The sequence below is a fragment of the Pholcus phalangioides genome, unplaced genomic scaffold, assembly GCF_987345545.1.
Source record: "Pholcus phalangioides strain wild (caught in Gottingen) unplaced genomic scaffold, Ppha-v1.0 ptg000011l_1, whole genome shotgun sequence".
In the NCBI taxonomy this organism is placed as follows: domain Eukaryota; kingdom Metazoa; phylum Arthropoda; class Arachnida; order Araneae; family Pholcidae; genus Pholcus; species Pholcus phalangioides.
The window spans coordinates 36,109,697-36,124,653 of NW_028301604.1; the positions used below are offsets into that span (position 1 = coordinate 36,109,697).

Genomic DNA, 14,957 nt, shown 5'->3' on the forward strand with positions numbered 1-14,957 from the left:
TATTTATTATTGTGAGTATTTTCACTCTTGCAGGATCTCCCCACGAGCTGACCTATTCTTGGTTCATCTCCGAGAGCGCATGCAGAACCTGAAGCCTGTTTCGGCGAGGCATAATGGTCAACACGACATCTTCGTCCATAAGACTTTGCCGACAGCTACCCACGTCTTCGTCTGAGTGGATGGAGTTCAACGACTGCTTCAGGCACCATACAACGAACCCTTCAAGATTCTTGCACGAACCGATAAATTCTACACCTTGGACGTCAATGGCAACTCTCAAACTGTTTCGATCGACCGTCTCAAGCCGTCCTTCTTCCTCAATACTCCAGAAGAAATTACGAGAGAAGCAAACTGTTCTGAATCGAACAAGACAAAAACTGATCCCCCACGAACTGTCAACTCGTTCTGGACGAACTGTAAGGTTTCGAATTCCTCCAGTCTGACCGACTTACGGTCTCAGGGAGGAGTATTGTGGGGATTATTATTATAATTATTTTTGTAAAAAGCATATTTTGGCCCGATGAGCCAATTTAGACTGTATAATTGAGCGAGTAGTTTTTCTTTGTTACAGCCACGAGGCTGAGGGGTTACCCGTCAGTTCGCTCTGGATTTTCGACATGTATAGTTAGTTCTCAATTTCTCCGTGTGTGTTTTTTCCCTTAACACTTTGATGTCGTATTTAGTTATGGATCGAAATGTTTGATGTGTTCGCGAGTAGCTCATCTCTGTTTTCCACATCGTCGGCAATATTCTGATAAGCTTCCCGGAGGGTGGCTGCTGTTGCTTGGAATGTAGTGGGGTCCCCGCGGGGGCGGACCAGGTGGCTTGCGAGTCGGGGGGTGTTCGCCGGGCCCGGATGCCAGGAGTGTTCTTCCAGCATGGCCCAGCCGCAAGGTAATCCGCTTATATCCCGCAAGGGACAGAGTGGGGGCCATGTTTGGTGTTATGTCATCTGCGGTACTTGAACATGAGCACTTCGGTTTTGTTGAAAGGACACAATAAAATACGCACTCTTTCCTCCAGTATAATTTCCTGCTTTTGTGAAGTAGCCCCAAAGGGACACCTGAATGAGAAGGGGAGTTGCAGCTTGTCACTCAGGGCACAAAGGGTTTTCGGGGAAGGAACTGGCTTTGACGAGTGTCTAGAAACGTTCTTGCCTAGAAATGACATGGAAAATTTCAGCGCCTTAAGACGCTTCTGCCGAAAAGAGGGTTGAGCGGAAACCTGTGTACAACGGAAAATAATCTAGGTCCCTTGCGATTCAGTTGAAAACAAGTTTTACTGTATGTTTCTCTCAATGTCTCCTGGCATCCTAAAATGCAGTGGTACTTTTTTTGAAAAACTCTGCTCTAAATGTTAATTGACTATCATTAACTAGACGTCCCAGTTTCTGTCTCGATGTATTAAATTAGGTTTCTTAAAAATTCGAATTTGCAAATAATTCGACTTCGATACACGGGGTGAACGATATAATAAACAAAAACGATATAAGAAAAAAGATTTTTTTGCTTCTCTATTACTAAATGCTACGTAATCTCTATTGTAGATGGATTATAGAGATAGAATGGCAATCAATTATAATGCCACAACACGACGGTCCCTTATTTTCTAACTAAAGAATGGAAAATGACCTGGTCTCACACAGAGCACGTAACTTAACGTTATTTAAGAATTTAATATGAAAAAAAGGAATTCAAATCATTAGAGGATGACGGGCCAGGCCACTATACGCATTATCTATAGATAATGAAATAGTTTAAGGGTTAAAAGGTATAATTGTGGGCTGATGAATGTACAAACATAGGGTATACTTACTAAGTAACCTTCTCCTTCTCCACGAATTACACTACCTTCCTCCGATAACAGTGTTGGAATGACACCGAAGAAAGGGAATGTCTGCATTAAGAAAATAATTGGAAACTTTTAGTCGGGTACAACAGGTAGCCTGATCAAAAACAATATAAAAAATTAATTATTTTTCACGAATATCATTCAATTTTCACGAACACCGCAATTCTAAGAATAAGCACTCTAATCAACACACTTCTTAATAAGCATGAACTTCAGCTTTAATGGTGATTTTTATGGGGGCGGAGAACGATGGAGTGACATCTTTGTATTTAAATATTTTCAATTTATAAACACACACACATTTAAAGGCGTAAATAAAACTATAAAAGACTATTACAACAGGATCAATAATTTGTGAGCGGCCATTCACTAGAGCGTTCGGAAACCAACCACTCTATTGTTGATGGTCTTAAACCAACGTTTCGGGTCTGACCGAGTCCCTACAGGTAATCCCCCGCCTGCGATAGCGAGAGAACTGCTTGCAAGAGAGAGAACTACATGCGGGACCTAATCCGTCTACAAGAGCGGGTAGTCATGGTTGGTTGATCCTTGTCGGGCTTGTGGGAGTTGAGAACAGGGAAAAGTCATCGTCAGCGATGACTGTCAATGCTTAATAACACAGGTTGACCTCTGATTAGAATTTGTGTGTGGTAGACCGTTTTAGATCTTCAAAACATCTGGCGAGGTCGTTCGTTTGGAGCTTCTGAACTTGTCGGTGCGTAGTAAATTTTTGTCAGACAGTAAATTTTGACCTTTGCTAATGAAATAAGGGCGTTTTCCATGGCGACAAGGCTGTGTTGGACTTCGATTTTCCATGGTGGTCTCCAACTGATCGACGAAAGTTGATGGACCTATGTGATGACGACTAGGTATAAAGAAAACTCCCGGAAGTCGAATCGGTGTACCATACAACATTTCCGCAGCTTGCAAGTCGGCTTGCTTCCGGACGGCTTGCAAGTCGTCCTTCCAGGTGGCTCAAAAACCCATTGGAATCATAGGACGAAAATTCATCTAAAAGGCCTGGATTACACTATAAAAAGTTTTGTAAAAGTGCTTTTATAAAACTTGAAAAATACAACCAATAAGTTTATCGGTTACATTCGAGCAAACGCAACCGATCAGTTTATTGGTTGGATTCTTCAAGTTTTATAAAAGCACTTTTACAAAACTTTTATAGTGTAATCCAGGCCTTAGTGGGTATCTACGTCATAAAATATAATACTGATTAGATTTCATATTTATAGCTTCAGCGGTTTCGGCTCGGCCATGATTGTCCTATAACCTTTAAACCGCCTCATGACTCCTTAGAGATTGAAATTTGAAAAGTTTCTCTTTAGTGAGTCTTTAAATCATAAAATAAAACGACTACTATATTACACATGCACTTCGTTCACATTCCAATGCGGAACTTCTAATGAATTCATGCATGTGGGAATGTGCGTGTAGCGAACTTTGAGCGTTTGTTTATAACCACCCTGTATATAAATTGAAAATATAGAATATTGAGAATATATTGAAAATTTAAATTTGCTCAAAACATTTTTATTTCGCAATGAATTTAAGTTATACAGTCGAATCCCGTCATAACGAACTCCGAGAGACCGGAGAAATCACTTCGTTATAAAGGAATTCGAGGTTTTTGCATTGTTCCTATGTCAATTTATCTGAAGGATTAGAAAAGTGTTCGTTAAAACGAGATTTTTGCTATAACGGTAATCGTTAAAACGGGATCCGACTGTATAATTACCCCCATGAGAGAGAGAGACATACACATTGAGAGAAAGTGTTCATATATCGTCTCCGCTAAGAAAAATCGTTAATTCTGAAAATTTAATTGGAGTTAAAAATTTTAAAACTGATTTAAGTAACTCAACTCCATACCTAATAGTGCTGCAAGTGTGATTGTGCTAAACAATTTTCTTCCAACCAAAAAATAATACACTGGTATAAGAAATTAAGAGAATTTGCAGACCTGGTCGATTATCTCTAGAACTACTGTACCGACTTTAATGAAATTTGATATGTACATACATTGATACAATACAAAACAAATAACCATTCAATAATTATAATACACACGCATTATCGTGCGTAACACTCGCTGGAGTCGGAAGGTATGAAACAGCGGTTGCAGAATAAACAAAAAAAGGGGTTAATAGATGGGTTAATAGGGGGTATGGTCCCCTCTTACGGATATACAGGTCTCGCAGCGTGATTTCATACTTGAAATAAGGCAGTTTATCATTTCCTGTGGCAATTGGTCCCACTCGTTCAGCAACGCTGTTTTCATTCCCTGGATGGTTCCCGGAGGGGGATTGCGAGTTGCAATTGCCCTCCCCAGAGAGTCCCAGACATGCTCTATAAGGTTAAGGTCTGGAGATCAGGGGGTCTATTACGCTCATGTCGTTATGCCCGCGTTTCAAACGTGTTTGCGGTGCATTGTGGGATAGGTTTACGTCACCATCGCTAAAGGTTGATTTTTCTCACATCGTTACTAGCGGATTTTCGTTATCATCATCGCTACGTGAAACGTTAACTAACGAGAACCGGAGACCACTCGTTATGTTCGCGTTACGGAAATAAACATGGCCGCTCGCGCGTACATTTTTCGATGGTGAGAGCAACGGAGACAAATTAGTTAGAATTGGAAATTATTCATTCATTATTAATTTATCAAGTTGTTCATTATAATGAATGATAATTCTCTGAATTACGTTACTTAATTTAGTAACATGATTCAGAGACAGCATTATCGTTTAAAATGTTATCTGTACACATACTGATTGGAAAAAATTATTCATAGTGGTAAATCGTTATAAATTATTATATTCTCGGTACAAAGATAAATCACTCCACAACGGTTTTTTTTTCAATCTTGCATGGAAATGCCTTTATTCTAATCTTAAACTCATCTCAATATAACAATATTATTTAACTGGTAAATCTCTTTATCGCGATATGTTTTCAAGACATTTTGAAATTCGCTCAATATTTTTTTTTACATCTCGTTCAAACTCGACGTCAATATATATTTAAACGTCTCCAGATTTTCCTTCTTAATTCGTTTAATTGATATTTGATATTTTGATATATCATTGATATTTTGTAATATCACTGATAGTGTTAAAATAATTGTATTGCTACTTTCTGTGCAGTACAAAGAAGTGTAATGCAGTAAACACCATTACACACTATACTCTGTGCAGTAAGTACACTATAAAAAATCAAAGTAAATTTTATTAATCAACAAATAAATTTTTTCTAATCCTTGAGTGCATTTTCTGATCGGAGTATAAAAGAGATGTCAAAAAAACAAAAAAAACCAATGTAAATTTGGTGGCACTTCATTTTCATATGTGACACAAAGAAACCAATTGTCTAATTAATGATGTAAATAAAAGGTTACTTGTTCTTGATTTTGACTTAATATCAAGACGGTAGGTAAATGTTAAAAACATGGTAATATATGATGATATTTTTTCTTGTCATTTTGGAAATTCATAACATCATTGAACTTTAATAGAAAATCATTTTTTAAACGTAATAATTTTGAAAATTTCACCGCGCCAGTATCACGTACGTGCATACCCTACCTTTTTCTCAAATATTTGATGAAAATAAAAAGAATCCGGATGAATTAAAAAAAAAAAAATGTAGCTTAGAAAATTAGGGACAATCAACACACACTAACGCGCACAAATAAATAAAAATAGATTAATAATAACACCTGCTGCAGCACTCGTTGATAGTGATGATGATTATCAGCAGCGGAGAAAATTATCCGATTGGTCCATCCCTTTCAGAGCTAACGCATCTCTCGGACCAGGGAGTTTTTCGTAAAATACATAACGACATACCGCGGGTTGCTGAGAAAAGTTTTTGACGATGGTCGCTGAGATTTGCGTTATGGGGCTCGTTGAGAATTTGCTTTAAGGGCATGACGTCACTAACGACCTCGTTGTATAACGACGTAAGCGTAATAGATATAGGCTGGCCAATCCATCCGGCGAATATCCTCACTCTCTAGAAAATCGTCGAGCAGAAGAGCTCTATGTGGCCTCGCGTTATCGTATATTAAAATGAACTCAGGGCCAACTGCACCCCTGAAATGGCAAACACAGGGCTCCACGACCTCATCCCTATACCTCACACCAGTCACAGTGCCTCTTTCAAAGTCATGGAGAGGTGTGCGGCCATCCAACATGATGCCTGCCCAGACCATTAAACCTCCTCCGCCATAATGGTCGATTTCGCGGACATTGGAGGGTAGGTAGCGTGTCCCTGGTTCTCTCCATATGAACGTACGGCGAGAATCGGTGCTTAGGCTGAACCGGGACTCATCAGTGAAGAGAACGGTCGCCCATTGATCCATACTCCAATCTCTATGCTCTCTGCACCATGATAAACGGATTCTCCTGTCCGTAGAAGTGAGCGGGACGCAAACAGCAGGTCTTCTTGCAAACAACCCTCTCTCATGAAGTCTTTTGGAAACAGTCACCCTTGATACACGGGTTCCTGTGGCTGCATACAAGTCACGAGAGAGCTGAGAAGCTGTAGCACTCCTGTTACGCCTCGCTATAATCAACAAATGCTGATCTTCTGTGGCCGCCGTGGCTCTTGGACGACCTTGCCCAGGCTTTCTCTCGATGGATCCGGTATTCTTGAACTGTTTCCATAAGTTACACACAACGCTGGGCGTTAAATTGAACTATCTACAAATCTGGACTTGAGATTGGCCTGCTTCTAGCCTCCCCACAATTCGCCACCTCATTCCATCATCTAAACGTTGGTGGTTACTCATTTTTACTGTTACAATTTGAAATTAAGCGATTGCTGCAAAATAACACCAAGAAATTCGCCGAGGTTGTGCTAGCGAACGAAATGAGTCTTAAATAAGCGCGCTTATAAAGCCTGTTTCTCTACTGGCTCCGCCTACACACACGTGTACGCTTACGTATTTGACGTACAAGATTTGCATTTTTGTCTAGAAGCAGTGGTTTTACATTCAGTTCAGTGCATTTCATGCAATTCGATAAAATATACAAATTCTCTTAATATATTTCACCAGTGTAAATAAATAATAAAATAATGAAAACAACGTAAATTTTGTATTTTCATCAAAGGTGTCAGTTCCCCCTTTCTAGTTATTATCTACACATTTATTTCAGTTGCGTATATTTATTAGTTATTCTATATGTAATAAGTATATATACACAAGGTGATTCACTCAGAGAAGATATGAAAAAAGTTTAAAAGGTACACAAAAAAAAAAAAAAAAAAAAATGATGCTTCTGTGGTACATTCGTTTGCAGCTCCGTAAATGAAATGTATGTCTGCTTTTTCAGTATTACTAAAGTGCGCCATTATCTCGTACATTACAACTGTTAGAACGGTTGCATGCTGGAATAACTTCGCAGGGCTTGCGTCCGTGCCTTTCATTCAGTGTGTGACTGCATACGGTTTCTTCCCCAGGCTACATTTGCATGCATGGTGTGTTCTTTTTCTCCCGATAAATTTCAACAGGAATGCCGTTTTAACGTTTACGGAGCGGCCGTTTACGTTTTAACCAATCTATGTTGATCTCTTATCCAAAAATTGTAACTACAGATTTAAACCATGTCGGTGAATACGGCCCTATTTAAACGCACTTTTATTTTATTTTTTTATTCACTTCAAACACTTAAAAATTTATTTATTTCACTTTATTTTATTTTATCCAACTTATTCTACAAGGTTATGAATATCGAGACCGGTGAACCCTGGTTTTTAAGTGTTTGAAGTGAATAAAAAAATAAAAAATTTTATATATAACGACATAGGGCCGTATTCACCGACATGGTTTAAATCTGTAGTTACAATTTTTGGATAAGAGATCAACATAGATTGGTTAAAACCCTGAATTTAACAAATCCGCGACGATCTCTTATCAAAAAATTGTGACTATGGTTTAAACCATGTCGGTGAATACCGCCCTTAGTGAATAATTTTCACGGGAGTTAAATATCGGTAGTGCTGCCATCTAGTATCGTCATCAACGTGGGTCACGTGATCGACCATCTTGAGAAAATTTTTAAAAATTTATTTAAAAAAAGGTTTGTGGAAAATAATTGAAAAACAGTAGATATGGTTCGCAATATTCGCCCTTTTCACCAATAACTCCGTGGACAATCGTCGATCATAGGCACATCAAAATTAGGAGTGACGTTTTTTAATACACTTCCTTAAACGTTCTACGTTTTATTATTTTTATATACTTATTTCATAAGGCATTTGTCTTGTAAGTCTATTTGGTTCAGTGGTTGGCACACTAGCCTGGAGAACGAAAGACTTTATCAGTTGTCATGGGTTCGAATCCCGATAATGTGCTGAAATAGTTTTTTCCAAATAAATAAGACCAACTGCCATTTTGAAAATAAATACGGTCGACAGGTAGTCTGGTGCGAGATCCTGAAAATATATCGGACAGGTAATCTGGTGAGAAATCCGGCTAAAAAAGGAAGTCGGTCAAAAACGCGCGAAAACATTTCCCGTGGCGCCATCTAGAGGCGGAAATCTCGGTAAAGCGACGCCTATACTACTTATATAGCTTCAGTGGAACTATTTTTATCATTACCGAGCTCGGCGCGGAGGTGATCATAAGTCCTTATCCAGAGGGATTTCTATCCTATAGAGAGACTCTGCAACTAATCTCGCCTGAATATTATCAGCCCAGTGCGTGGACCCAACTACGGCATCGTGAAACGAAAGGAAGTTGATTGTTTCATAAGTGAGAAAACTAGTACAATCATACATAAATTAATGAGCACTTACACGATCATATATATAAACGATATGGATTGATCGTAAATACAAGATATATCGTGGGAAAAGAAAAATAACTACATCAACTGAACTAAATTTAATCAATTATAATCACGGCAACTCACAGATGCCAGACATGGATAGAAATATGATAATATAGAAAACATGTGAACTAGTTCGACAGAAACATTAAAAGAAAAAGATTTTATTCCAATGAAGTGATCTAAAACTATGCACTTATTTCGATTACAGTCAATCCCGTTTCTAACGTTCTCGCTTATAGTGTTCCCACTTAGTACGACTTATTTCTGTGGTCTCAACTCTAAGTACAGTGGATCCCGCTTATAGCATTTTTCAAAAAATCTGTGACAAAAATGTCTTAAGCGGAGAAATGCTTTAAATGAGAAATCTTAGTGCGAATTGGTGAGTTGGGAACAAATCAGAATAAGTCGTACTAAGCGATAAAACGAAAAGCAGGATCGACTGTATATATAATTCTCATTAAGATTTCCCATTTAAAGCGGTTCTCGCTTACAACGTTTTCCATGACAGTTTTTTGGAAAACGTTTTCAGCGGGAACCACTGTATTATTTAATATTTATGCATTTGCATATAATAGGTGGTCTATTAAGAAATCTTTGAGGTGAGCATAATGAATCGAAATGATAGATACCATGCGATATTCATGTGCTTAATGGATTCAGAATTGAAATTCTATTAGTGCCTTATTAAGGATGGGACGAATAACCGAATACTCGGCGGCCGAATATGTATTTTCTTGAAATTCAGCGCAATCATAAATAAAATTTGGTGTTTTTAATTGAAAATAAAATTATTTGCAATTTCAAATGATTGACATTGAATTTTAGTTATACAATTTATTATTTAAATAAATATTGAAAAACTAGTAATTGAAAGATTTTTATTGCCAAGATACAGGCAATCAAATTTAACGATCACGTATTGTATTTCAATATTACTTATGGAATCAATTTTCTTTTCAACACTCGTTACCAATTTTTGTGTCTAATCAAGAAAATGTCTCAGCCATTATTTACTCCCAACTATATAGTAATGCATCATAAAATTTACGACGTATTTTCTTATTTTTCCTCTCTAGATGTTCTTTGCCTCTTTCAGGAGCTCAATACGTATCTGGTCTAGGTACATCCTTAAGTTAGTGGAACTTGCGTAATTCATGCTCGCTTCCACCTTATTGAAGAACAAAAAAAACAAAGTGGTTACAAGCGTAACCACACGTCCCACGTTTAAATAAACTTACCCGTTTCGTGGTCCAGGATTATTTTTTTATTGTTCTTGATTATGCCTGATAACTTGATCCACATTGCAGCTCTTATTGATGAACCATCATTAGTTACACTTGTCCGAAAATGGGTAAAGGGCAAGAATAACTACATTTTCTAAAAAATTTATTTCAAAGGCGTTATGCTCTAGAGGTGTATGGACCGGAGGAGGAGACCGGATAAGTGAGAAGACGAATTTTTTTTTCTCCTTTGCTTATATTCAATCGTTCGAAAAAAATTACTGGAGCACCAGAATGCACACTTGCCTCTTGTCACACAGTATATTCTTGTTTATTATTACTGTCCCAGACTCTGTCTGTCCGTTCCTCATCTTCGTCGTTAAGACATGGCTCAAAAGCATAATGTCTTGGGTGTGGGAATTTCCCTTTTGAAAATTTTTAAAAAAATTTGGTATTTAACTACAGCCCGAGATGCCGCCCGGGTGTACCACACCACTTGCACCGTCGCTTAAGTAGCTTGTTTGAGAAAATATATTAGACTATTTAGGCATTTCCAGGCAGCACTTGAAAAAGCGTCGTTGTATCGAGGTTTCACGGTATATGCAACATCAAGCAAAAAATGTAAAATGACTATGCGAGTTACGCAGTTGGTATAAGAAATGAAAAAAATAATTGTGGTCCCCCAAAACGGAATAGAATAAGCAATTCATGTTAAATTTGTTTGTGCAAATGCAAATATACTGAAAACCATTTGGACTTGACAATTTCGTATATCACATTGTACAAATGGCCCTCCATTGACAGAACCAGCTCCTGTAGCAGTGCCGGTACTAATGAGCGAACCACGAACCTTATATTACCGCCTTTAAGCCATTCACTGTGGCGCATTGCATGCCAAGTTTTCGATAAAGTTGGTATTCAGACGCCATGATGACTAATCAATTACAGCCATGTCTTCTGCGGCTTTTTTTTTTTTCAAAAATTTTATGCGAGAGGAGTGAGGATACTTGAGCCAAAGAACGTGATTGAAGTTTTCAGGACACCCTGTACATTATGAAAATATTTCAAATCTATTTGATTTCGTTGAAGTGCCTCATACAGGAATGAGTCTAGGGATGTGAGACTCACGAGGCACCGCTATGAAGTAGTCGCTAAACTCAAAAAAAATAATTGCAGAAAAATTTTGAAGGAAAATGTTTCATCAGTAAAATTCCAACTATCAATATATATACTCATATATTTGATGGAGCAATTTCCATAGAAAACCATAATATTTATGTGAATGCATGACGTATCTTCGAGTTTTAAGCGGTTTATACGTCAAACGTGTCTGTGTCAAAAGCTGTCCCGCATAGGTAATAAATCGGTTGGTTTTACGCCACCCCTGGCCACAGTGTTGCGGAACAGTCTCATAACCATCAACGGTTTTGTGAGAGCTTTTATATTGGACACCTCTGCAGCAAAGTCGAAAACTCGGGGTGAATGGCACCGAGACTACCTCAAATTACCAAGGACTAAGATCAGGAGCTTCGGAAGTATTTCGAACCCGTGGGTACATCTTTGTTTTGAACAAATAAATTTGCTTTCTGAATCGATTCTGCAGGTGTCGGATGCATGCCGAAAATTACCATGGGTGCTCAGTACCCACAGCAACCCCGGCTCCGATGCCACTGACTCGGATTATCTGAAAAACGATATAAAACGACTCCCGGGGGAGGGGGGGCTATATTTATTTAATGGTAAATATAATAAAAAATGTTAAGCAAATACTTGGTTCATCCTGGGTCACCAAGCTGGAGCCCCATCCGCGTCCTAGTTGTGTAGCGGTATTTGAAACATGAGCAGTCTAAATGAAGGTAACGGCCATAAGGAACTCACTTCCATTTGATGACATACTGTATAATAATTACATTAAAACAGTTATTGTTCTATTTTCTTTTTTTTGGACCTGCCTATTCAGACCTAATCTCCCCTGCTTTGTTATTAATTCAATAACTTAATTCGGTACAAATTAGGGCAGCGAAAACCCATGACATCTTTATAAGGGAGACTGACATGGGTTCCAGGTCTATGAATGCTATAGTTTTTGTTTGATTGCACAGTAAATTAACTATAAAGATGCTTGTGAAACATTTTAGCTAATCATTATAGGTACACGGAAGACCCCAGGAGAAGACTTCTTTTGTCCCAGTCCAGTTCAAACGGGAACTGTAAGTACATTGTGTGTGTGAATTACATTCAGTAGTGTACGGAAGATTTTCTCATGAGTGCGTGGGGGGTTAAACTTTTTCTTCGCCGAAGGAAAATGGTAGAATGATAGTTAGCCTACAAAATAGGGTGGATAGATCTGTCGGTTTTACATGACAGTCTCGGTTTTTGTCCTATTCGGATCCCGCTTATAACGTTTTTGAAAAAAGTCATAAAGAACTTTGAATAAAATGAAAACGATTTCTCATTTAGAGAGAGACAGTCAGACTGGTGCAGAGACTGGGAATGTCTAATTTCGTTAGAAGTGTTAGAACATCATCTATAACTGCTCAAAAAAAAAAATCGATTCACCAAAGAAGCTTTAACTGTTGGAGGGTATAGTGCGCTGCTGATTCCAAAACTGGTGATGGTTTTGACGAAAGACTCTAGTTTTGGAAAATACATATTCTCAACATTTCAATGCAGTCTGTATCTTTCGCCGTCGTTGTGAACGGACGTGCTATTATCGCGCTCCGCTCACCGACACGCCAGTGCGCCATTTTGTGTCTTTCTTTGTGTTTTTCTTCGTTCTCGTGAGTTTTACTTAGCGTGTTGTTTATTGTTGGGTCATATTCTGCGGTGATTTTCTTTTTTTTTTTAGCGCACGTTGGATTGTGAGATAAGTGGTTTTTTTTTTTTATATTGCTCTCATTTTTTTTTAAATTTTCGTTGTGTATTTTCGATCGACTTATATTTATTTTTCTCGTTCGCATTTCATTTTCGTTGTTTTTTCGCCAGGTTCGCTCGCTTCTTTGATATAAGTTCGTAGGTTTTGGACGTTAGTGTTAGCAAACAGTGTATACTTTTTCCCGGGTACTCTCAATAACGTTGTTTTCCTTCCATTTGGGCCTATTGTTGTAGTGTTAGTGTTTTGAGATAGTTAGCTAATTCTAATAAGTATAAATTGTACTTCGTAGCTTAATACTTTTTTTTAGAGGGTGTTGTATTCTTTATATACATATTTATTTTATTCTTCGTGATTTAGTGCTGAGCATTCTACTTTACGTAATTTTTTCGTATAATCTCTTACGTATATTTTGCATAGTAATGTATTTTACATTATTTTAATTTCCAGTTAACGTTTCTCATTTTCGTATTGTTAAGTATTATTATTATTATCTAGCTTTAGCGATAGTGTTAGTATGCCTCGACCTCGACTAGTGTTGTGTAGAGCTTGCGACGGGAGGTTTCCCTGGTCTAGGGGTATAGTAGCTGATAGTTTCAATTGTAAAGGGTGCTTGGATAGAAAAAGGCTGGAACACGAGGTCGAAGCTTTACGGGAAAAAGTTAGGGTGCTAGAGGGTCCGGTTATAACGGACCCTCTGGTCGTCGAGCCACCTGTTGATGAAGAAGCAATCTCCACGAACAACGACATTTTAGAGGGCGAATGGGTGGTCGTGGATGAGGTAGAGGGGGATAGTGATAGGGGTTTAATCATCGGCGATTCTATGGTTAGGGAACTTGGGAACCGAGTGTGTAGGGATTTTCGGGGTTTCGAGCGCTGTTGTCTTCCTGGGGGGAAGATTGGCAACGTTCGAGACGTTTTTCATCGCCGAAAGTTGCCCTTGCGGGTGATTCTGTGGGTGGGAACAAATCAGGTAGGAGCGAATATTAGTGAGTCTCTGTCAGAATACCGGGATTTACTATTATCCGCTAGGGAGGGGGGTTCAGATGTGGCAGTGATTCCAGTGCTGCCAAGGGGTAGTAGGGGATATAGGAGTAGGATCCACCAATTCAATATAGGCCTGAAGGACATTTGCTCCTCACTTGGGGTCACGTTCTTGGAGCTTCCCGCATTTACCGATAGGTGGCTTCGTTCGGATGGGATCCATCTAAATAAGAGAGGGGTCTGGGAGGTTTACGATAGTCTTAGGTCAGGTTTTTTACTCCCAGACCACGTAGTCGGGAATGCGGGTTAGTTAATGATAATCACAACAGTACTGACGGGGAATTACCCACCTCTGACTTGGATGGCTTCTCGATTGACAACAAACCACCGGGCAAATTAAAATGTGTGTTAATAAATGCCAGGAGCTTGGGTAACAAGAAAGATTTTTTAGAAACTATGATAGTTGTGGAGGACTTGGATCTTATAGCCATTACAGAATCTTGGGCAAGCGATGGGGATGAATCTTTCTTACACATCTCCGGATACGATACTTTTTTGAGAAATAGATCTGATAGGAAAGGGGGTGGAGTGTTGATATACGTGAAATCATGTTTGAAGGCTAGAGAGTGTAACGTGCAGAGAAGTGATATTGAAACCATATGGGTTGAACTTGAGAACAAAAGACGTCATAAGCTTATTGTTGGGGTTTGTTACAATCCACCGAATAGGGATCAAAACTATTTCGCCAAAATGCATGATGAAATTTCCTACATGTGTAAGCGAAAGAGGGTTCTCATACTAGGGGATTTCAATTACCCGAGTATTGATTGGGAGAACCTTTCATCTGGAAATCAGTATGAAAGAGACTTTCTTAAGTTGGTGCTCGAAAATTTTTTGTATCAGCATGTATCAGAAGCCACTAGGGGTACTGCTATTTTGGATTTAGTTCTTACTAGTTCTGAGGATCTAGTTGAACATGTTTCGGTGGGGGAAGAGTTTTCTTCCAGTGATCATCGTATCGTCAGATTTCTCTGTAACTTTTCCTCGGGTAAGGTTGATAACAAAAGACTGGTTCCTTGTTTTCGGAGAACTAACTTTGATGTTTTGCGAAGAAGGTTAGCGGAAGTTTTCAAAGACCGGTTGGAATCAGTAGGGGTGGTAAGTCAATGGGAAGAATTTAGTACG

General features: G+C 38.6%; 1 protein-coding gene across 1 annotated transcript in view; it reads right to left on the reverse strand.

Moving 5' to 3' along the window:
• Positions 1-14,957, reverse strand: part of LOC149080388 (acetyl-coenzyme A synthetase, cytoplasmic-like) — a 1,034,375-nt gene that overhangs the window by 288,273 nt on the left and 731,145 nt on the right. The window contains exon 13 of the mRNA XM_089239527.1: positions 1,816-1,896. Within this exon, the coding sequence (XP_089095653.1) occupies positions 1,816-1,896 (81 nt within the window). The remainder of the gene's footprint in view (positions 1-1,815; positions 1,897-14,957) is intronic.